Source organism: Delphinapterus leucas, chromosome 7, assembly GCF_059928025.1.
Source record: "Delphinapterus leucas isolate spDelLeu-1000000601 "Yukka" chromosome 7, BTC_Dleu_Yukka2, whole genome shotgun sequence".
Lineage (NCBI taxonomy): Eukaryota > Metazoa > Chordata > Mammalia > Artiodactyla > Monodontidae > Delphinapterus > Delphinapterus leucas.
Window position 1 is genome coordinate 5,410,029 of NC_143135.1, and position 22,519 is coordinate 5,432,547.

The 22,519-nt window shown below is 59.8% G+C and overlaps 2 protein-coding genes and 1 long non-coding RNA gene across 5 annotated transcripts; 1 reads left to right on the forward strand and 2 right to left on the reverse strand.

Annotated features, from left to right (window-relative positions):
* Positions 1-561: 561 nt before the first annotated feature.
* Positions 562-13,830, forward strand: PITPNM1 (phosphatidylinositol transfer protein membrane associated 1). Of its 2 annotated transcripts, none has more exons than XM_022591257.2 (24): positions 562-727; positions 1,613-1,788; positions 3,283-3,497; positions 3,582-3,703; positions 3,908-4,132; positions 5,608-5,934; positions 6,012-6,107; positions 6,192-6,299; positions 7,019-7,080; positions 7,175-7,425; positions 7,743-7,932; positions 8,032-8,139; positions 8,376-8,533; positions 8,622-8,827; positions 9,281-9,451; positions 10,120-10,284; positions 10,513-10,661; positions 10,787-10,897; positions 11,290-11,406; positions 11,619-11,767; positions 11,854-12,003; positions 12,085-12,268; positions 12,573-12,701; positions 13,332-13,830. In XM_022591257.2, exons 2-24 carry the CDS (start codon positions 1,711-1,713, stop codon positions 13,593-13,595), a joined length of 3,735 nt encoding a protein of 1,244 aa, XP_022446965.2. In that variant the 5' UTR covers positions 562-727; positions 1,613-1,710; the 3' UTR covers positions 13,596-13,830. The 2 variants fall into 2 exon arrangements, with proteins under 2 accessions (XP_022446965.2, XP_022446963.2); XM_022591255.2 differs by having other exon boundaries at positions 1,670-1,788.
* On the reverse strand, positions 4,889-11,242 carry LOC115803642 (uncharacterized). The gene is made up of 3 exons (XR_016393745.1): positions 9,022-11,242; positions 7,879-8,796; positions 4,889-6,122 (listed from the first exon to the last, which is right to left on the reverse strand). It is a non-coding gene; the product is annotated as an uncharacterized LOC115803642 (long non-coding RNA).
* A 568-nt stretch (positions 13,831-14,398) lies between the features above and the next one.
* Positions 14,399-20,702, reverse strand: AIP (AHR interacting HSP90 co-chaperone). 2 transcript variants are annotated; one of them, XM_022591258.3, is made up of 6 exons: positions 20,537-20,702; positions 17,357-17,536; positions 15,856-16,044; positions 15,289-15,465; positions 15,046-15,187; positions 14,399-14,713 (listed from the first exon to the last, which is right to left on the reverse strand). In XM_022591258.3, the coding sequence occupies exons 1-6, from the start codon at positions 20,633-20,635 to the stop codon at positions 14,508-14,510; spliced, it is 993 nt and encodes a 330-aa protein (XP_022446966.1). In that variant the 5' UTR covers positions 20,636-20,702; the 3' UTR covers positions 14,399-14,507. The 2 variants fall into 2 exon arrangements, with proteins under 2 accessions (XP_022446966.1, XP_022446967.1); XM_022591259.3 differs by having other exon boundaries at positions 14,518-14,713; positions 15,054-15,187.
* Positions 20,703-22,519: the final 1,817 nt, after the last annotated feature.

Below are 22,519 nucleotides of genomic sequence, written 5' to 3' on the forward strand. Positions count from 1 at the left end.
ATCTGGTGGCCATTGACCAGACTGTGGACCCAGAAGATATAGGTGGGGAAAGCCATGGGTCCCCATTCAGGGACTAGCGCAAAGATTTGGAGTGACTGCAGGCCTCTGCCTGTGTGTGTGGCAGAATGACCCTAGAGGTCTGGGGCACTGGAACCCCACCAGCTAGGTAGAGGCAAGTCAGAGACCAGCTTCTGGCTGCACTTTGGACGGGGAGGCATTTCCCCCGCCCTGGGCCTCAGGATCCAAGGGCCTGGGAAGTTGGGAATGGGACTCTGTCATATTTCCATAGCACACAGGAGGGCTGGGCCAGGGTGGAGGTGGGAACCCAGAGTGCTTTGGGGATCCCAAAGAATACAGCGGGACTGAGAAGCGCCAGCCTTTGGAGAAGGGCCTCTTCTTCCCCCGCCGCCTAGGGGAAGAAAGAATGGGGCCGCCCTCCTCCGCCGCGGGCGGGGCTGCCCGGACCCGGCCTGGGTGGGGGGGAGGGCCGCCGGGCCCAGGAAGGAGGCGGGGCGGCCGCAGTGACGCGGCGGGCGACGGGGAAGGACAGCAGGGGCACCGGCGGGCAGACCAGGAGGAAGGTCGGGGCCATGGGCCCGCGCTTCGCCTCCAGGGGGTCCGGCCACCGCTGGAATCCGAGGCCGGGGCTCGGGGCGCTGGGGGCTCTGACCCGCCGCCCGTCCGCCCCCGCCCGTACCGGGTGAGGGGCGCCCGCCCTAAACTAGAGGTGAGCCGGGACGTTGGCGGGCGGGCCAAGAGCACGGCGGGGGACGGGGACGCTGGGGAGTGGAAGGAAGTGGAGACAACGGGGGCCTCTCGCCTGCTCAGTGGGTGCGAGGTGTAGGTAGGGGCTGCAGCGAAACCGGGGCGCAGGTGGACGGAGGGGGTCTCTCAGGGCGGGGGCCCGTGGGATACTTCTGCCTCAGCCCGAAGAGGGGTCAGCCCTCGGGAAGGATGATGGGGCGGCTGCGTAGACAAGTGCCGGGAGTCCAGAAAGGATGCTGGGAAGGGGAGAGTTGGGGACTGGGCTGCCGGCCAGGGTGGGGAAGGCAGGTCTAGCGGGCGGAGGTGTTAGTTATCTCGTCTTTGAAGGTAGGTTCGGGGGCGGGGGGTGGGGAACACTGACAGAGATGCTGAGGAGGGGTGCACGGGGCTGCTCCGCGTAGAGACACCCCAGGGGACAAGGTTCTAAGTGGACGTCCAAGAGTGGAGGACACGGGACCGACTCGGGGAAAGGGATGCAAGGGGCGGGCCCCGAGGGGCCGGTTGTGGAAGGCGGGCCCGGAAGGAGGGGCCCGGGGGTTCCTGGGGGCGGGTCCCCGAGGGATGCCATTCCGAGGGGCTTGGACGCGGACGCGGCCGAAGAGGCAAGGCTGGCCAGCCAGCCCGCTGGCCTGAGCCCGCGGCTCCGGGGGGCCAGCGTCAGCGCGCGGTTGCCGTGGCGATGGGCGGGCGGGGGGCGGGGGCTGCGCGGAAAAGAGGTCAGCGCTCAGCCTCGCCGAGGCTCCCGGCCCCCCGCGGCGCTGGCTGCAGAGCTGGGCTCGCCTCTGCCTCCCCTGCGGCGAGCCCGGGCATGGGGTCGCCGGGCCCGAGCCCCTCGGCCCTCGCGCAGGGCTCGGGGCCGCGCGCCGCCGCCCCGCACTGACGGCCGCGCGGTGTCCTGCGCCAGCGGGAGCGGAGGCCGCGCACCGCCGGCCGAGCGCCTTCAGGATGCTCATCAAGGAGTACCACATTGTGCTGCCCATGAGCCTGGACGAGTACCAGGTGGCCCAGCTCTACATGATCCAGGTGAGGGCGGTGGGAAGTAGGCGACCAAGGCGCGGGGTGGGGGGAGGTATGCTTCATGTTTGGTGTCCGCAGGAGCGCGCAGGCCGCACCTGGGACCAGGGGCCGGGCCCAGCTCAATCCCCCTCCAGTCCCGCTCTGGGGCTTGGAAGGGCTCAGGCCAGAGGAGGAGAGAGAGCTTCCCCGGTCGGATGTGGGGGAGGGGTGGTGGTGGTTAAAGTCTGTGGGAAGAGCGACAGAAGGGCCTAGTGGTGCCTCCCCACCCCAAGTGCCCAGCCCCTCCTGTGCGCTCAGCCCCCATCTGACCTCCTTTAATCCTCCTTAGAATGTGTAATCCTTTGGGAGTAAGCAAAGGAGCGCATGAGGATGCAAAAGAGCGGGAGGCAGCAAGTGAGGAGCAGGTCCCAGGTGGTAGGGAAAGACTGGGAGGGGTTCCCAGAGGGCCTTGGCAGGACCTCGGCAGCCCCAGGCGGTCAGGGAGATGGGCTGAGGATCAGGCCCCAAATCTGTCATAGAGAGGAGCAGGCAGGGACCCCAGATGCTGAGGTCTGGGCTAAGAAGAAGGGGGTAGAGGTCTGGCCCTGGACGTCAGGAAGAATGAGCCAGGGCAGGCTCTCAGGGAGGGGAGAGGGTTGGTGCCCGTTCCAGACGTGCTCCCCAGAAATGTAGGACCAGAGTCTGAGCAGGCAAGGGGGCCGGGATCTGGCCTCAGAGGGTTAAGTGGGCCAGGTTCAAACAACAGAGCTATGTAAGGACGGGATCTGAGTGCTCTCCAACTATGAGGGGTGTGGCAGGAGCTGGTGTTGGGGTCCTAGAAAGGTGGGGGCCCCTTTTACTCTCTTGGATTCTTCCAGGCCACCCACCCTGGCCCCTTGCCAGCAGCACACGCAGCATGCGCCCACCTCAGGAGCTTACACTGGCTTCCCCTCTGCCTCGAATAGTGCCCCCACCTCACACCTGCTCAGCACCCTCCCTTCCCCCAGGTCGCCTTCAGATCAAGGTCATGTTATCTTCTCAATGAGGCCTTCCCTGACCATCCCATCAAAATTGCAACCCCCAGCCCTATCCCCCTTACCCTATTCTGTGCTTTCTTTTTACCACAGCACTTAGCACCTTCTAATTTGCTTTTTTTTGTTTTCTGTCTGTTATCTATCTCCCTCCACTGGAACATAAGTTGCACAGGGGCAGGCAGGGGTCTGTGTTCTGTACATCAACACATCCCAATTAACATAATCCCAAACAATGTCTGGAATAGAGCAGACAACAAATACTTGAGTGACTGAATGAGTCCTGGCTTGCAGAACCCCATAGGGGACTGGACAGTGGCTGTAATCCTGACCCCGGGAGCTACAGGGGACCAGGGTCGGGTTTCAGGGAGTTAGAACGGCTGGGACTAGGGCCTCAGAGCTGCACAGGGGACCAGGCCTAGCTTGGGATCCCATCCCAGGAGCTGATCTGGGGCTGAGCTGCCCGTTCTACTCTTGCCCTGGGCTGCAGAAAAAGAGCCGAGAAGAGTCAAGTGGTGAGGGCAGTGGCGTGGAGATCCTGGCCAACCGGCCCTACACGGATGGGCCCGGTGGCAGTGGGCAGTACACACACAAGGTGTACCACGTGGGCTCCCACATCCCAGGCTGGTTCCGGGCACTGCTGCCCAAGGCCGCCCTGCAGGTGGAGGAGGAATCCTGGAATGCCTATCCCTACACCCGCACCCGGTGAGTGGGTGGGGCAGGTCTGGGGCCAGGAGGGGAACAGACTTGGTGGGCACAGCCGTGACCCTCACCCCACCCTCTGCCCAGGTACACCTGCCCCTTTGTGGAGAAATTCTCCATTGAAATAGAGACCTATTACCTGCCTGATGGGGGGCAGCAGCCGAATGTCTTCAACCTGAGTGGGGCTGAGCGGAGACAGCGCATCCTGGGTGAGGCCTGGAGCCAGCAGGGGGACCGTGGAGCCCCTCTCAGGACACCTGCCACCTCAACAGGCGGCCTCTGACAAGTCCCAGGCTCTCTCCCGGTCTAGGCTTCCTGTGCATGGAAAGTTGCCCCCCCAATCCCGAGGTGGGGGAGGAGTGGCAGGGGCCAGAGGGGGCTGCTGTTGCTCAGCGCTGCCGGAACCCCCCCAGATACCATCGACATCGTGCGGGATGCAGTGGCCCCAGGCGAGTACAAAGCGGAAGAAGACCCCCGGCTGTACCGCTCGGCCAAGACAGGCCGAGGACCGCTGGCTGATGACTGGGCACGCACAGCAGCCCAGACGGGGCCCCTCATGTGCGCCTATAAGCTGTGCAAGGTTGAGTTCCGCTACTGGGGCATGCAGGCCAAGATTGAGCAGTTCATCCACGATGTCGGTGAGCGCCCAGCCTCGCGAGGTTCTATTTACTCGGCATGCACCAGGCCGCGCGTTTGAGCCAGGGATGCTCCCAGTCTACTGGGGACACAGAAACATAAAGCCGTCATTTCCGTTTGATGTGGTGGGCACTGAGGCAGAGGGGAGCCGCACAGCCTAGCTAGGGGTTGGGGGAGCCTAGCCTTGAGGTACAGGTGAGAGTCAGGCGGGCAAGAAGCTGACAACGTGATCTCTGAGGTCCATGCCGGTTCTGACATTCAGAGATGCTGCTTCTCATCCATTAAAATTCTAAGACTCTCCAGTGTTCTGTGGGTCAAGCGAGACTTAGAGGCTCTCAGGAGGGTCCCCAGCTCTAACCTGCAACACGCTAAGGAGTGCAGGCCAAAGCTGTGACTCTGTCGCTCTCTCCGAGTCCCATCCTTTGGCCCTGTTATCCAGGAGGCCCTGTTTCATGCCCCCCCTAAAACTAACCCCACAGTTCCTGTGGCTCAGCCCTGCCCCACCTCCCAGGTCTGAGGGTAGACTACCTGCAGGTAGAAGGATGGGGGTGTCCAGGGACCTGGGTTCCATCCCACCACGGACCCTCATGGAAACTCTCCTCCAGGGAGATACTTCCCATCTCTGTGCCTTAATTTTCCCTTCTGTAAATGAGGAAGAGGTTGGGCCAGATAGTAAAAAGCTAATATTGATCACCACATGCCTAATTCTTTGCTAATCACTTCCCATGCAAGATCTCCTTTAACACCCCCAACACCCCTCAAGGTGAGGACAATTATTATTCCCATTTTACACATGAGGAAATTTAACTCAGAGAGTAATACAGGTACCGTAGCTTAAATTTGGAAAAATGCCAAAAAGCACAAATTAAAAAAATGAAACTCACCCACATGTAACCACTATTAAGATTCTGGTGTATCTCCTTCCAGAAGTTTGTCACAGTAATTCAGTCATGATGACGTTATCTCCTAGACGTTGGAGTCTCTAACTTTAGTCCACTGCTTAGGATGGAACTGTCCCAGAACGGGTATCACGTTTTGCTTCATTAAGTGCCAACACTTCCATTAACTCTTAACGCCTTCATTAACCATCAACAATTTCATTAACTATCGACGCCTTAATTGTTAACTCTTGTGAAGAAATCAGCAGGAAGCCAGCTGACAGAAGCAAGAACAAACATTGCTCCCAGCTTCCCGGGGTGTCGGGGTGGGCTCAGCGCTCAGAGTTGGGGTGTCCAGAGGGATAAAAGAGGAAGTGGGCAGGGACGGAGGTGGGGCAGGAAGACAAATGCCCCAGTTTCCACTCCCGTCTCCCGGACAGTGCTCACCCTGCCCTACTTTGTGGCCCTGGGTGGGTGGTGTGCCCAGGGGAGCCATTCCCTGAACTCATGGGCTGGGCATGTGGCTGCAGTGGCAGGGAAACTCGGGGCTGGGGCGTGTGGGTGGGGAGGGCATGGCTTTGACGCCCGGGCGCCTGCAGGCCTGCGTCGGGTGATGCTGCGGGCCCACCGCCAGGCCTGGTGCTGGCAGGACGAGTGGACAGAGCTGAGCATGGCTGACATCCGGGCACTGGAGGAAGAGACCGCCCGCATGCTGGCACAGCGCATGGCCAAGTGCAACACAGGCAGTGAGGGGCCCGAGGCCCAGCCCCCCGGGAAGCCAAGCACTGAGGCCCGGGCTGGGGCCAGCCGTGCTGGCGCCCCCGATGGGCCCGAGGTGCCCCCAGGCCCCGATGCCTCGCCTGATGCCAGCTTCGGCAAGCAGTGGTCCTCGTCCTCCCGTTCCTCCTACTCGTCCCAGCATGGAGGTGAGGCTGAGGCACAGGGGCAGGAGGGAGCGGCCCTCAGGCTGAACTCCCAGGCTGAGGCCAATGTGGCCCTGCAGGGGGCGTGTCTCCCCAGACTCTGTCCGAGTGGCGCATGCAGAACATCGCCCGAGACTCTGAGAACAGCTCTGAGGAGGAGTTCTTTGATGCCCACGGTCAGCACCCGAGACCTGTTAGGGGAGGGGGGGGGTCCATGAGCAGCTCCCGCCAGCCCATGACGCAGCCCCTCGTCCCTTCAGAAGGTTTCTCAGACAGTGACGAGGTTTTCCCCAAGGAGATGACCAAGTGGAACTCCAATGACTTCATCGACGCCTTTGCCTGCCCCATGGAGGCAGAAGGGGCGCCAGGTAAATATCCCGCATCCAGTTGCCAGCCACCAGCACTCCGTATGCGGTGGGGACTTGGAGAACAACTCATTCCTAAGTTTAATGGGGTCCTGAGATGAATGTCAGTCCAGAAAGGGTGCTCATTAAATACACAGACGAATAATGAGGAGATAATGGGTGGATGGATGGATGTGGGGCGTGTATTCAGGGTTCAGACACAGCACAGAGAATGGAGGAATTCATTTGGAGTCCAGGAAGGCTTCACGTGGGAGGTGATGTCTAAGCTGGAGTTTGAAGGATTGGACGAGCTCTGTCCAAAAGAACTTTCTGAGATGATGGAAATGTTCTAGCCACTAGCTACATGTGGCTAGCAAGTACTTGAAATGTGGCGAGTGGGACTGAGGAACTGAAATTGGTATTGTTATTTTAATTCATTTCAGTTTAAGTAGGCACATGTGACTAGTGGCTACCATATTGGACAGGACAGGATTAGAAGGAATTTTCCAGGCAAACAGGGCTTGTGCGGAGAAGCATGCCTGTCAGCAGCAGGACTGGCCATGTGCAAAGACGCAGAAACGTGAAATGACCTGGGAGAGTCGGGTGAGAGGAGAAGGTCAGAGGAAGATGGGGGGCGAGGGCGGGTGCTCAGGCAGACAGCAGAGCAGGGGTACCTGAAGTACCAGATGCGGGGATCCCCACAGATCCCTCAGTCCCCTTCACTGGCTTTCCCTATCCTGCAGACCCTGGAACCGAGTCCACCAAAGATATCGGGGATGGGGCCCGAGCACCCAGGGACCCAGAAGTGAGTATGGTCGGCCACCCCGCGTCTCATTCTGCCCACCCACCGGCCAGGCCACTGCTCTGACATCCCTGGCACCCCTCCCTGTGCCCCGCAGGGCCCGGATGGAGCGGGGGAACTGGGGGCAGAGACATGCGCAGTCCACGCCCTCTTCCTCATCCTGCACAGCGGCAACATCCTAGACTCAGGCCCTGGAGACACCAGCTCCAAGCAGGCGGATGTGCAGACGCTAAGCCTGGCCTTCGAGGCCATCACCCGCGTCCATTTCCCCGAGGCCCTGGGCCACGTGGCGCTGCGCCTGGTGCCCTGCCCACCCATCTGCGCCGCTGCCTATGCCCTTGTCTCCAAGTACTGGTCAGGGATGGGAGGGTGGGGGACACACAGGATCCCCAAGGTGTGGACAGCCACTTGGGGGCTCCTGAGACCAGAGAGGCCCCATGGGGGGAGGGGGAGGAGGCCAGGAAGCCAAACACCTGGGCTAGTCACCTACCCAGCTGGATTTCAGTTTCTAGTCAATGGCTCCATCACAAAGGCCTCTGGGATACTGACGGGCCCCACAAAGGCCCTCCAGTGCTAGGACTTGCCAACAGGTCAAGGGGACTTAGAGGGGGCAGTGGAGGGCCTGGAGGCCCCCCACCCATCCATTATACCCCCTCCTCCTACAGCCTGAGCCCCTACAGCCATGACGGTGACAGCCTGTCCCGCTCCCAGGACCACATTCCACTGGCTGCCCTGCCGTTGCTGGCCACCTCATCCTCCCGATACCAGGGCGCTGTGGCCACGGTCATTGCCCGCACTAACCAGGCCTACGCCGCCTTCCTGCGCTCGTCTGAGGGTGTCGGCTTCTGCGGGCAGGTCAGGAGTTAGGGATGTTCCCGGGGAACTTGCTGCGGGAGCCCCCCATCCTCCTGCCTCTGCTGCAGCCCCTCCTGATGGTGCTGCCCTTCCACCCAGGTGGTGCTGATTGGGGATGGCGTCGGTGGAATCCTGGGCTTTGACGCACTCTGCCACAGTGCCAGCGCGGGCACTGGGAGCCGCAGCAGCAGCCGCCGAGGAAGCACGGTCAGTGTGGCTGGACCCGCCTTCTCAGGAGGCAGGTGTCTCCCCGGCTCTAGTTCTCTGCCCCTGGAATATGCCCTCTCTCCGGCCTGTCCCCTGCTGCCTCATTCCACCTCCTCTAGGGCTCTACTCTTTGTTTAAGTCCCTGCCCAACCCCCAAGCCTCTTTCCTCACTTCCAAATAAGTAGAAATCGACTGTCTCCAGTCCTAAGGCTGTTTCTGTCCCCTATTCCGTCTAGAACAATGAGCTGCTCTCCCCGGAGGTTGGCCCAGTGCGGGATCCCCTGGCAGATGGGGTGGAGGGACTGGGCCGGGCCAGCCCAGAGCCCTCAGTGCTGCCTGCCCAGCACACCCACAGCGACATGGCCAGTCCTGAGCCCGAGGGCTCTCAAAACAGGTGACATTCCTGCCCCATCAACCCCAAACTGGGCTTGTGCTGGGCTGCGGAAGCAGCAGCACTGAGCACCCTCCCCCCCCTCCCGCAGCCTGCAGATGGTCCCCTCAGCCACCTCCTCTGGGGAGCCCAGACGGGCAAGCACAGCCTCCTGTCCACCCGCTGCCGCCTCTGAGGTTCCTGATGGTCTCACCAGTGCCACCCGCCTTGACTTCAAGGTCTCCGGCTTCTTCCTCTTTGGCTCCCCTCTGGGCCTGGTGCTGGCTCTGCGGAAAACCGTGATGCCCACGTTGGAGGGTGAGCCCTCAGGGTGGGGGTGGGCTTCACCTGCCCCTCCCCCATCTCCTCTTTGTTTCATCTGAAATGGGGGTGTTTATACCATTCCCCACTGTACAAATAAATGGCTTGGCTAGAGAGGGAAAACCTGAGGCCCAGAAAGAAGGGACTTGCCAAGGCCAAGTGTCCCAAAGTGCACCAGGAGGAACGCATACCCACAGATGCTTTCATGAGAGGGGGTCCAACAGGCATGGGGAACGCTTCGTCTTGAACATCAGCAAATCGAAGGCTCTGATCTCTTTTTAGCCGAGAGACCTGTCTCACTTTTAAGCACTCCCAGGGACCTCCCAGGGAGTAGAGTCTGGGAAGTGCTGGTTCAGGGTCACACAGCATGTCAGGGTGCTGCTTCCCACAACCCCTGCCTCCCAGTATGCCCAGATGAATCCCCTCCCCCCTTTATCTTCTGGGTACCAGTGGCCCAGATGCGGCCAGCCTGTGAGCAGATCTACAACCTCTTCCATGCGGCCGACCCCTGCGCCTCCCGCCTTGAGCCCCTGCTGGCCCCCAAGTTCCAGGCCATCGCCCCACTGGCTGTGCCGCGCTACCAGAAGTTCCCCCTGGGAGACGGCTCATCCCTGCTGCTGGGTATGCCGCCAACCAAGATAAAGGGGAGAAAGAGGACGGCACCAACAGTGAGGGATGGGTGTGGGCCCCCCTCTCCCAAGAAGACATGAGGTAGTTCCCACATCATTGGTACTCTCTCATGTCACCACTCCCAGGACCAGGGAGCCCTCCCCTGGCCCCTTGGGCAGTCTGGATCCCCAAGACCCTCTAACATTCTCTGCCCAGAAGTTGGGGGCAGTGGTGACAACTGGGCTGAAGGGAGGAGGTGGTGACACTGAGAGCAGCCGCCCACCACCGGCGGGGAGAGGGGCTGCAGTGTCTGTGTGTAGGGATGCATTGTGTCTCCGCATGCACCTGTGTTCGTGTATTGGTTTGGGGTGTGTACTCACGTGCATGCAAGTGAGTAGCCATTTGGCCCCATGAGACACGTGGGCCTGGGTCCAGGTGGTGGCGGCAGTCATGCTGGCAGGAATGCAGCTGGCTGTTGGGGTGAGCTAACAGGAGAGGATGCCCCCACCCTTCACCTCCACCCAGATGTGGGGCACTTCAGCCTCAGCCAAGACCCAACCAGGGAGGGCTGGCAGGGGAGATGGTGGAGGGATGGGGGCCAGGCTGTCCTGGAACCTTGGTGGGAAGACAGGAGGGTGGCCTGGCCCAGCCCGCCACTGAGGTCGCCCGTCCACCCACAGCTGACACTCTGCAGACCCACTCAGGCCTCTTTCTGGAGGAGCTGGAGATGTTGGTGCCCTCAACACCCACCTCTACCAGCGGAGCCTTCTGGAAGGGCAGTGAGCTAGGCAGTGATCTGCCAGCCCAGCCAGCTGCCCCCAGCACCACCAGTGAGGTGGTTAAGAGTAAGTCAGCCAGCCACCCAGCCTGGGGAGGGAATACTTATTCCACCTTCAAAGCCCAGCTGAAACATCCTTGCCCCAAGCATTTGCTCTGGAATGAGTGTGCCCTAGCACCCAACTCCAGACTCAGCAGGGTTGGCAGAAAAGAGGGAGGGAAGAGCATTAGGGGCCAGACGGGTGGGCATGGGGTGGGAGGCCACCCCTGACTCACTGCCCACCGTGGCCGTACAGTCCTGGAGCGCTGGTGGGGGACCAAGCGGATTGACTACTCGTTGTACTGCCCTGAGGCGCTCACCGCCTTCCCCACCGTCTCGCTGCCCCACCTCTTCCACGCCAGCTACTGGGAGTCGGCGGATGTGGTGGCCTTCATCCTGCGCCAGGTGGGCCCAGGGATGCGGGGTGGGAGAGGGAACCGGCCAATGATAGGGAGCCGTGGGCTGGGGGAGGGGCAGCCCCAGGCACCCTTCCCCCCTTCACGTGGCCTTGCTGGTCCGATTCTTCGCAGGTGATGGAGAAGGAGCAGCCACAGCTGGCCGAGTGCGAGGAGCCGTCCATCTACAGCCCGGCCTTCCCCAGGGAGAAGTGGCAGCGCAAACGCACCCAAGTCAAGATTCGGGTACGTGCCCTGCCCCTCGAGCCCTCAAGAGCGAGGCCCTGCCTACTCTCCCCAGGATCCCCGCCCCTCAAGACCTTCCGGGGTCCAATCCCGCCCGCTGGTCCTGTGTCCTGGTCCCACCTCCTCATGCCTCGGCCCCGCCCCTGGGTACCAACTGGTCTCCTCCCTTAACCATCCCGCCACCTCCTCATCCTCCGCCCCCTCGGAACTGCCCTCATGACCTCAGATCGGGGTCAGCAAAAGCGCCCACCCCTCGGGCCTCGCCCCTCTCTCGCAGCGACCCCGCCTCCTCCAGGCCGAGCACCCCAGTTTGAGCGCGGGTCCCCCTCACCAGCACCTCCCGCATCCCTGTCACCTCTTTGCTGCGGGCTCACGCCGTCTCCTTCCACCAGAACGTCACTTCCAACCACCGGGCGAGCGACACGGTGGTGTGCGAGGGCCGCCCCCAGGTGCTGAACGGGCGCTTCATGTACGGGCCCTTGGACGTGGTCACGCTCACCGGAGAGAAGGTCAGGACACAGAGGCCTCAGTCCCGGGTAGACCGGCCGCCCTCGGGCAAACTCGCCCCAAGCGGGAGGTCCGGGTGCTGCCTCCTGTCCCACGGATAGCTCCCAGTCACACTAGGTTGAGCCCCCAACCCCGTCCTCCCCCAACAACAGGCCTGCCTCGGCCCTCCTCCGCTCAGCGTCAGGGGGACCCTCTCGCCCCCTCTGCCTGCTAGGTGGACATCTACATCATGACGCAGCCGCTGTCAGGCAAGTGGATTCACTTTGGCACCGAGGTCACCAACAGCTCGGGCCGCCTCACCTTCCCGGTGCCCGTGGAGCGTGCGCTGGGTATCGGCGTTTACCCGGTGCGCATGGTGGTCAGGTGAGCGCGGGGTGGGCCGGGCCTCTGCGGGGTGGGGCTCCTCTGGACCCCGCCCCTATGTCGCTCAAGCAGCCCTTGGGCCGTAGGGGCGACCACACGTACGCTGAGTGCTGCCTGACGGTCGTGGCCCGCAGCACGGAGGCCGTGGTGTTCAGCATCGACGGCTCCTTCACCGCCAGCGTCTCCATCATGGGCAGCGACCCCAAGGTGCGCGCCGGCGCCGTGGACGTGGTCAGGTAGGAGCGGCCGCCTGGCTCGCCGTGGTGACTGGTCTCCACCCCTGGCGCGTGGAGCTGACCCGCCGCCCCACCCTGCAGGCACTGGCAGGACGCGGGCTACCTGATCGTGTACGTAACGGGCCGGCCCGACATGCAGAAGCACCGCGTGGTGGCCTGGCTGTCACAGCACAACTTCCCCCACGGCGTAGTCTCCTTCTGCGATGGCCTCACCCACGACCCGCTGCGCCAGAAGGCGGTGTTTCTGCAGAGCCTGGTGCAGGAGGTGCGGCGACTGGGGAGGGTCCCGTCCCCGCCGTCGCCCCGGGAGGAGGCCCATCTGGTCTCACCCCCATCGGCCCCCGAACCTAACAGACCGCCAAGGCCCTCGTGGTCCCAGGGGCCAACTAGAGAGATACGGTCCTTGGGGCCAACTAGAGAGATACGGCTGGTCCCGACCCCACCCGGACCTGGTGAGGTAGACCATATGGCCTCGACCCGAAACATTCTGAACCGGATGCCCACCAGACCCCACCCCCTGCCTCACGACTCCGCCCCCCGGGGCTGCTGATTGGCCTCTCTGGCCACAGGTGGAACTGAACATCGTGGCCGGCTACGGGTCCCCCAAAGACGTGGCCGTATATGCGGCGCTGGGCCTACCCCCGGGCCAGACCTACATCGTGGGCCGCGCCGTGCGGAAGCTCCAGGCGCAGTGCCAGGTGAGGACCAAGTGAAGGTGGGGACTGCGAGCCAGCTGGGGAGTGGGAGCCTGGGTCTGGGCCGGAAGGACCACCCATGTGTTAAGCACCTAAGGCAGGCGGCTGTGAGAAGGATGGCTGGCATCAGGGAACCTGGGCTCCTCCTAGGATGGGGGTCACAAGCAGCTTGGAGGTGCTGGGCAGGCCAGGATTGATAATATGCTCAAGACCTTGAGTACTGGTTCCACTTTGGCACGGTCCTGGGCATAGGCCTTGACCTTTCTGAGCCTCAATTTCTCGTCTGCAAAATGGAAATGATAAGATGGACCAGACCTCAACAGCTATCATGAAGAGCACGTGATTTAGTGCATATCAGCGTGCACGGGGCTGGGCGCAAAGCAAGTGCTTGCTAAACGTTAGTTGCTGTTGTTTCCCTCCAAAATCCCATTCTACAGACGAGGAAACTCAAGATGAGACCCAGAGAGAGGCAGAGCCAGGAATAAAGGTGCCCTGGCTCAGCCTGGGGTTGGTCAGGCTGTGCCAGGCCTATAATGCAGCCAGCACTGCCCAGGACCCTGGGGAGGACAGTTAAGGGCAGCGTGTGGGCCTGAGACCAGCCATCCCCTCATCCCTGCCCACCTCTGCCCGCAGTTCCTGTCAGATGGCTATGTGGCCCACTTGGGCCAACTGGAGGCCAGTTCCCACCCTCATGCCCCCGTGGGACCCTCGAGGGCCGCCCTGCCCAAGAGCAGCTATGGCGGGGCTGCCCCTGTGGACTTCCTCCGAAAACAGAGCCAGCTGCTTCGCTCGAGGGGCCCCAGCCAGGCAGAGCGGGAGGGCCCAGGGACGCCGCCCACCACCCTGGCGCGAGGCAAGGCCCGAAGCATCAGCCTCAAGCTAGACGGCGAAGAGTGAGGCCCAAACTGTGGCTGGACTTGGGTTATTTACTCACACACTTGAGAGGCCCACGTGGCCGCATGTGGAAGGCTGGGCCCCCAGCCCCACATCCTGCATCTCTGTTTGCCCCTCGGTGTTAGTTCCCTTTCATGTTGGGGGACCCAGCCCTGGGGGTGAGAGGAGGGAGCAGCAAGGGCCCAGAGGCTTTTCCAGTGTGTGTAAATCCATGAAAATAAACACCACCTGCATCCCACCTGATTGCCCACCTGCTCGGCATCACAGGGCGGCCCAGCCCCCAGTTTCCAGTTCAAGAGAGATGCTGAAGGGCAAAGAGGAGTCAGGATGTGCCCAGGGTCACGCAGCAGGTCAGAGGACAGGGCCAGGATTGGGGCCTGGAGAGCCAGCCTACCCCCGCCCTCCGCTCACCACCTGGGCTGGCCTTTCAGTTCCCAGGGGCCACACTTGGCTTCTCATTGGAACCTCTGCCTGCATTAGCTGAGGCCATGGGATCGGAGGGGAGCCCGCCTCACCCGGACACTAGGCCCCCTGGCTTGCACTTGCTTCGTCTCCCGCTTAAGACTGAAAGCTCCCAGGCAGCTTAGCCCTGGCCAGCAAGAAACACTTCCTTTGTGACAGAGACCACCCTCACTTCTCTGTCAGGGACACTGAGGCCCAAAAAGATCTGAGTTGGTGAATGGGGAGCTGGGATTAGAACCCCAATTCTTTGCCTCCCCAAACCACCCAAGGACCAGGAAATGAGGGGTGATGACCCCAGCTCTCCCAATGGATCAGCTCAGCAGGCCCAGAGAGAGAGAGAGAGAGAGAGATAAATAAGGCCTTTATATACAGAGAAGCATGATACGGCGGGGGCGGGGGGGCTGCTAGCAGCAGCAGTGAGCTGGGCAGGGTGGCTGGGCCAGCAGGGCCCCATCAGTGGGAGAAGATGCCCCGGAAGCGGGCCCTGTCTTCCTCGTCCTTCTGCCGGATTCTTGCCTCGAGGGCCCGCAGCTCACGGCTCACGATGGGCGCCAGGGCGGGGTCCAGCTCCAGCACCTTGGCAAAGTCAGCCTGGGCCTCCTGGGCATTCCACACTGCCGCGTGCGCCTTGCCCCGCTTGAAGTAGGCCTTGACGTTGTCTGCAGGGGGTGCCAGTGGGCAGCAGGCACACAAGGGCACGAAGGGGGGACCAGCCAGCTACTTAGCTTGACTTCTGGCACCAGGGGCCCATCATGGGACGGAGCCCATGCGGAGGCCAACCCCACCCCGAGCCCCCTTTCATATCTCACTGGCGCAACAGGGCCCATGGTCCTGCCTGGGTGGGCGATATTTGGTCGGGTTCCCACGGGACTTCAGAATGGGGGTGATATTAAAGGCTCAGTTTCGTGCCCCGGTGCCCAGGGGTTACGGAGGAGGCTGCTCTACTGACCACCCGCTGGCCCACCCTGGCGGCCCAGCGCGCGGTGCTCACCATCATACTTGTTGAGGATGGAGGAGCAGTGGTCCAGCACCTCGTAATACTCCTGGGCCGCCAGCTTGCACTGACAGTAGTTGAGCAGCAGTGGTGTGATCTGCAGATCCAGCTGGATCCAGTCAGGGGACCCAGGCTGTTCCTGGGGGCGTGGGGGGAGGGAGAGGGCAAAAGGTGCTGAAACCTGGGCCCCCGGCCCCACCTCAGCCCCTCCACTCACCCACTGCAGCCTCCAGGCGGCACCTTCATCTGAAGGTTCTTGAGGCAGGCGATGGCGTCGTAGTACTTGGCGGCAGCCTCCTTCACACGGCCCTCGTGGTACAACCGGTTGCCCTCCTGGTGTATGACCGGCACTGCCTTTGCCTTCTCCTCATCCGTCATCGCCCATGGGTCCTGCTGGTACGTGCCAGGGTTCTCCACCTGCCGGGGTGTAGGCCAAGTCAGGGCCGAGGGCCAGCCTCTGGGCTGACTGGGCCTGGGACATTGGACACCGGAAACAGAATCACTTGTTCATTCTCTGACCATTCAACAAACTGTTTATGTAGCATCTCCTACATGCCCAGCACTGTGCCGGGTTCTAGAAATAGAGCCGTGAACAAGATGGTGAAAATCCCTGCCCTTGCAGTGACCTGAAGGAGGGGGAGGACACTGCCAGGGGGTCCACAAAAGTGTCCTTGTACCTGCCCCACCCCAAGCCCAACCAACAGTCAGTGGGCCCACCAACTCTGGGCAGGCAGGTGGGACCAGCACCCACTCTGAAGCTGGGCAGTGGGAGTTTGGCGAGGTGCCTGGGGCTTGGTGGCCCCTCACCTTAAGCATCTCGATGTCGAAGATGAGAGGCTGGGGGTTCTGCTGCAGGGCGTCCAGATCGGCGTGGCCCAGGGAATTGTGCTCGTGCATCTGGGCGATGCCGCAGCAGTGCCGCTGGCCCTCCAGGGGGTCTTTGCCAGCTGCAATGTTGCGTAGACTCTTGGCCACCAGCGGATACAGGACCACGTGCTGCCAGAGGGTGAGTGGGCACCAATGGGCTGGCTGGTCACCGGCCCAAGAGGCCCAGCCCCCTGCCCCATCACCATCTGAGAAAGGACACTAAGGCCCAGAGAGGGGCAGGAACTGGTTCAGCAGAAACACAGGAGGGCGTTTCCCTCGGGACTCCTCCAGCCTCCCAGCCCTCCAGCCCGGTGCAGGCCTCAGCTCCTGCCACACTTTCTGGCCACCAAACCAAGCCAAGCGCCTACCCCACGAACCTCCACACAAAAACACACTCCCGCTGTCAACCGGTCTCCCCTGCCCTTACGAGCCCAGTGGAATTCTGACCTCTGCCCCTCCTCCTTCTCCCAGGCTTGCAGCCCACAAGCTGGGCTCCCCCCCATCACTGGGGTCCCTCCACATTCTGTTCCCAGCGTCTCTTCTGTGCTGCCCCATCCCCACCCCTTTCAGGGCCTATCTCCGAGGTGGGTTTAGGGCAGCAACCTCAAAACCCTCAGGGGAGACCCTCAGGCATAGGGGACCTAGCTTTTTTTTTGGCCACAAGGCTCGTGGGATTTTAGTTCCCCGACCAGGGATTGAACCCGGGGCCACGGCAGTGAAAGCGCTGAGTCCTAACCTCTGGAGCGCCAGGGAATTCCTGGGGACCTAGCTTTTGACCTTTCACTAGGAACATCTGCTGGGATGGTGGGAGCCAGACCACCCTCACCCCAGTCTAACCAGCTCCTCTCACTGACCCTGCACAGGGCAGACTGCTTGGCTAACATTCATCCAGCCAGCAGATGTGTTCTGAGTCTTGGCTCTGGGCTGGCCCACACTGCGCATTTTGAAGGTAAACAGGCCCAATCCCTGCCCTGAAGTAGCTTAGATGCAGACAGAGGACCAGATCCTGGCCATGCAGAGCATGAGGGGCTGGAGAACCCAGAGATGGGGTTCAAGTCAACCACCAGTAGTCAGGGAAGGCTTCCTGGGGGTGGTGACCCAGGAATTCAGTTTGAAGTGGGAGGGAGGATCTTGGCCAAGAAAGGGATGGAAACACAGGGAGGTGAGTGGGAGGGAGACCCTGCAGGGCCATGTGAGCATCTATGGCTTACACTTTAGCTCGACAGTGACCAGGAGCCAGAGGGGTTTGAAGTAAGGAGTTGTGTGGGTCATTGCATTTGAGAGCCAGTCCCTGGCTGCAGTCCGGCTAAGGGAGAGGAAAAGGTGGGATAGGGGCCAGGACGCCAGTGTCCTGGCGGTGTGGTGCCCTGGAGGGAGTCGGTGGTGGCCTAGCCACTGGGTGCGGGCAGACAGATGCAGGCAGGCACAGGACATCGGGTACCTTGACGTCGCAGCAGAACTGAGAGGTCTCGCCCTCCCGCATGGTGCGCACAATGGTCTCCCACACGGGCAGCTTGAACTTCTTGCCAATGATGAGCTCCATGGGCTTGCCGCACACCCGGCTGTCGTCCAGCACGGTGCCCTCCGCGTCACCGCGCAGAGTCCGGTAGTGGAACGTGGCCTGCGGGCCGCAAATGGGATCAGACAAGGGCACAGCCTTCCCCCATCCCCCAAGGACAAGCCCAGCTCGCAGCCTGCAGATGGCACAAGGGACAGGGCTCTCCCAGGGGTCACCCCCCAACCTTACACCTGGCTTTACCGCACCACCCAGGTGAGGATACTGTCACCAAGAGGGAAGGGGTCCAAATCACATGGCTAGTGGGTGGACGGGCTGGGACAGGAGCCCGAGCAGTCTGGCACTAATCATTCTTTCAATAAATATTTACTGAGCACCTACTACATGCCTGAGCTCTGTGCTAGGCCCAGCAGTGAACAAAACAGACAAAAGTCCCTGCCCCCGTGGAGCTCACATGGAACTTCTAGAGGAAAGAGATGGGCCTCAAAATGTGCTGTGTGAGGTTGAGCTAAGTGCTATGGATCAGAAAACAAAATGCAGCAGGGTAAGGCAGGGTGAGTTTAGGGGGCAGGAGTCTCTGCGAGGACAACATTTAAGCAGAGATCTGAGGATCTGAGGGACTTCCCTGGCGGTCCAGTAGTTAGGACACAGTGCTTTCACTGTCGGGACCTGGGTTCGATCCCTGGTCGGGAAACTAAGATCCCACAAGCTGTGCTGTGTGGTCAAAAAACCCCCCAGAGATCTGAAGGGAGAAGCAAGCCAGGCAGATGCTGGGGTAGGAAGGGGTGGGAACTTTCTAGGTCAAGAGAATAGCAGGTGCAAAAGCCTTGCAGAGGGACAGTGTGTGGGGTGCTCACAAAACCGGAAGCCAGTGTAGCAGAAGCAGAGTGAACAAGGGTGAGGAGTTGTGCATCACGGGGTCACCAGGTCAGCAAGGATGGACCCCACAGAGCCTGCAGGCAGTGGTGAGGAGTTTGTTTTTTCACTCTGAGTTGAGAGCCAGCAGGTGGCTCCAAGCAGAGGAGGGACATGATCTGACGTGGGTGCTGCTGCTGCTGGGATGAGAACAGGCTGGAGCGGAGGGAGGACAGAAGCAGGAAGGTGGTTACTGCAATAACCCAGGAGAGAGATGATGGCGGCCTGGACCAGGGTGGTAGTGGCAGAAGTGGTGAGAAGTGGTCAGATCACCGGTGTATTCTGAGGATCTTCTGTGGGAAGTGAGAGAACAGGAGGAGCCATGGAGACTGGGAGGTTTTGGGCCTGAACAACCAAAAGGCTGGAGGTGCCCTTAACTTAGATGGGAAGGCTTGGGGGGAGCAGGTGAAGTTTGAGGTGCCAACCAGACATCCAGGTGGAGATGGTGAGTAGGGAGCCGGATATCAACTTTAAAGGAGAGGGAAGGCTAGAGATAGACATCTGGGAGTGGCCCAGGCATGGAGAGTTTTTTAAAAGAGATGAGCCTGGATGAGATCATCTCAGGGAGAGTGAAGAGAGAAGAGGTCTAAACACTGAACCCTCCACAGGATATGGTTAGAGGAACCCACACTCTTTGCCACCACCCCTAGCCACTCCTCTGAGCTCTGTTTTCACATCAGTAAAATGGGGTCAACAATAGTACCTATTCCTCTTGTGAGAAGGAAAGAAAATAAACTTGTGAAGCATTTAGCACAGTGCTCATCTGAGCCCTCAATCAATGCTGGTGATTGGTTTTTTAATTCACCTGTATCTGTTCCTTCAGGGTCATTGTTCACAGATCTTCACTATTTTTACAGTGTTCTCTCCAGCTGGTGTCTGTTCCATCCAGGATCTCCCTTGCCAGGACCTTCTTCAAGGCCACCAACTCCCCAGCCCAATGGGGGAATCCACCCACATCCACCTCCCTTCTCGCATCTGGGAAAGGATCCCTCTTGGTATCACTGATCACTAGGGCTGTGCAGCTCTGCCTCAAATCACTCACGCTGAGAGAGGCTAGGATCTTTACCTGCTGGATCTCGGCACAGTAGCTCTTACTTTTGGTGGCCCCAGTATGTTTTGTTTTTTGTTTTTGCGGTATGTGGGCCTCTCACTGTTGTGGCCTCTCCCGTTGCGGAGCACAGGCTCCGGATGCGCGGGCTCAACGGCCATGGCTCACGGGCCCAGCCGCTCCGCGGCATGTGGGATCTTCCCGGACCGGGGCACGAACCCGCGTCCCCTGCTTCGGCAGGTGGACTCTCAACCACTGCGCCACCAGGAAAGCCCGGCCCCAGTATGTTTTAAATGTTAAACTGTTGTAGTCATCAACAAGGTATGTCACTTCAGTTATTTTGGGGGCCAGGATCTTTACTCATTCGCTCAAATGCGTGTCCTATGTGACTGCTCTGCTGGGCACAGGGGCTGCCCCCAGGAAGCTCCTTACTCTACAGGCAAGTGGCAACAGGGAAAGGCCCTCCAGGAGGAGGGAACTGCATAAGCGGAAGCAGGTAAGCCTGGAGATGTACATTGTTTGGGGGAAGGGGCCGGAGAGGCTGGAGGTGGGGGCCTGGATGTGCAAAGGAGGAAGATGGGAGGCTCTTTATTTCCCAGCCCTTATCTGTCCCGAGCAATGCCACGAAGAGCACTCGGAAGGCTGCCAAAAGGATTCTGGTCTGGCAGACCCAACCTCTGGGCCTGTTTGTTCTCTCGGTTGGTGCGTCGTCCCAGGGCCTCGATTTTCCCATCTAAGAAATGGAGCTGGTCTGTGTTTTCAAAAGACCCTTCCGTCTATAGATTTTGAGCCTTGCAAACCAGGGGCCCCTCCCAAGGCCCAGGTATCCGGTTTAGGGTCTTCTCCAGCGCTGGGTCTGTGCAAGCAATAGGGTCAACCCTCCCACCTCCCGCAACCTATTTATAATGACTGACGGCCTTCCCAACCAATGTGGCCACACGACCAAGCCAGGGGGCGGGGGCAGACGCATCCGAATTCACCCTCTACTTAAATCCAGACCAATCAGCGTCGAGCTCGGCATGTGAGAGGTAGGGTCACCGACCACTGCTATCTGGGCATGCGCAATCTCTCGCCTACAGCCTCCTCCCGCCTCGCATGCGCACCGCGCCACGGACGGTTAAGGGAAGGGGATAAACACGAACCTTAGTTCCATCCTGAAAGTCAGGGAGCTCTCCTCGGCCCTCCTCTATCACACGCTTTTGGATCCCGTCCTCCCGGAGTCTTGCGATGATATCCGCCATCCTCCTTCCCCGCTGCTCTCTTTCGGCAACTTCCGGACTCCCTCGGCAGCTTCCGGACCTGCTTCGTCAACTTCGGCAACTTCCGAGCTGGCGCCATTTTGGCTAAGGGCAGACGCCATAAAGGGCCTGAACGTGGAAACGGACAGTGATTGGTTCTCTGCGCTGCGGCTGAGCGCGCGGGTCTGACCAGGGGCGGGGCCTGAGACTGTCTAGGGGAGGTGAGAGAGGCGGGGCCAGAGTCGGCCGGGCGGGGCGGGGGCGTCCCTAGCAATTGTGTCATTGAACTGATATAGACTGGGCCCTCCCAAGTGGCCGTGTGCCACTCTATTTTAAGTTGTAGGAACGGTATAACAAAGTTACAGAACTAGGATGGAGCGGGGGCTGGGGGCCTGTCGGTAACGCCACCCCCTAAAACTACTATTTTTGTGTATTCCTTTCTGGGTTTTTTCTTTTAGCATACCTAGCACAATAGTCGTGACTTTTGCATCCTGGATTTTTCTCTTTAAATATAAATAAATAAATAAGTAAAACTAGGAGTAAGAAAGAGAGGAAGGAGGGTTTCTCTGTGTTCCTGTGGGAACCGTAAACTCCCCAAGAGACTGACAGTCCCTTGTGGGGTCCTGGCTGGATGTGTCGTCACCATGGAATCCTCCGCGGTGTCTGGCACATAGTAGTTGCCCAGTGAGTATTAGGAAATATAGGAATGATAGAAGTGACGCACTTCGGGGGTAGTACAACATTTCTCTCCGCCTCTGGAAACTAGCTGTGAAGAATAGCTGTAAGAGTTTTCTGCTCCCACTTTCGAGGTTTAGGTAACCGAATAAAGGGAATGTCTTGGGACCTGTGCACTGTCTTCATTCCATCCTCATAACTGCGAAGAATTATTGTCCGTCCCCTTTGCCCCACGTGCTAAGGGCTTCAGATATTTATGCTGGTTCATTTCCCACCCCCCCCGAAAAGTCCCCTGAGAGAGGTGGAACCTCTGGGGTGAAAGGGAAACATGCTTTGTTTGTTTTTAGCTTTTTTTTTTTTTACCCACACAGGAAGTTTTTCAGGCGACTTCTGCCAAATTCTGAAGCAATAAGTAGTCTGTATCCTATACAGATTGCTCCAGAAAATGGAAAAAGAGGGAAAGCCAACCAACATATTTTATGAGGCTATTTTAATCTTGATTCTGAACCAGATAACTATACCATAAGGCAAGAAAAATATACACCCATTTTACTAATAAATATAAATATGAAAAATCCTAAATGAATGTTCAGCTAATTAAATCCACTAGTATATATAAAAATACCTCAGGGCTTCCCTGGTGGCGCACTGGTTGAGAGTCCGCCTGCCGATGCAGGGGACACGGGTTCGTGCCCAGGTCCGGGAAGATCCCACATGCCGCGGAGCGGCTGGGCCCGTGAGCCATGGCCGCTGAGCCTGCGCGTCCGGAGCCTGTGCTCCACAACGGGAGAGGCCACAACAGTGAGAGGCCCGCGTACAGCAAAAAAAAAAAAAATTAAATAGAATGAGTTTTATACATGATTCCATGTTTTTAAATTGCAAACACATCCACATACGAGCCAATGCCACGTGGAGTAGGGGGCCAGACAGAATTCAGGGCAGCCGACTGAGCACACTGATGTGGGATCTGATGAAAGGGAGGAGGAAAACGGTGGAGAGAAGGAGGGAAAATAAATTAACATAACTCAAGAGGGGCCTTGCTCATAGTGATGATGTGTCATAAACTGAGAAGCAGGATTGACTCAGCTCTGTACACGAGGTCATAAAATGAAGTGGGTCGGGTGAGTGCAGGAGGATGAGCACCCTTAGAGCTAGGTGGACCTGAGTTCAAATCCCAGTTCGCACTTGAAAGCATTTGGGATTTGGGCGAAG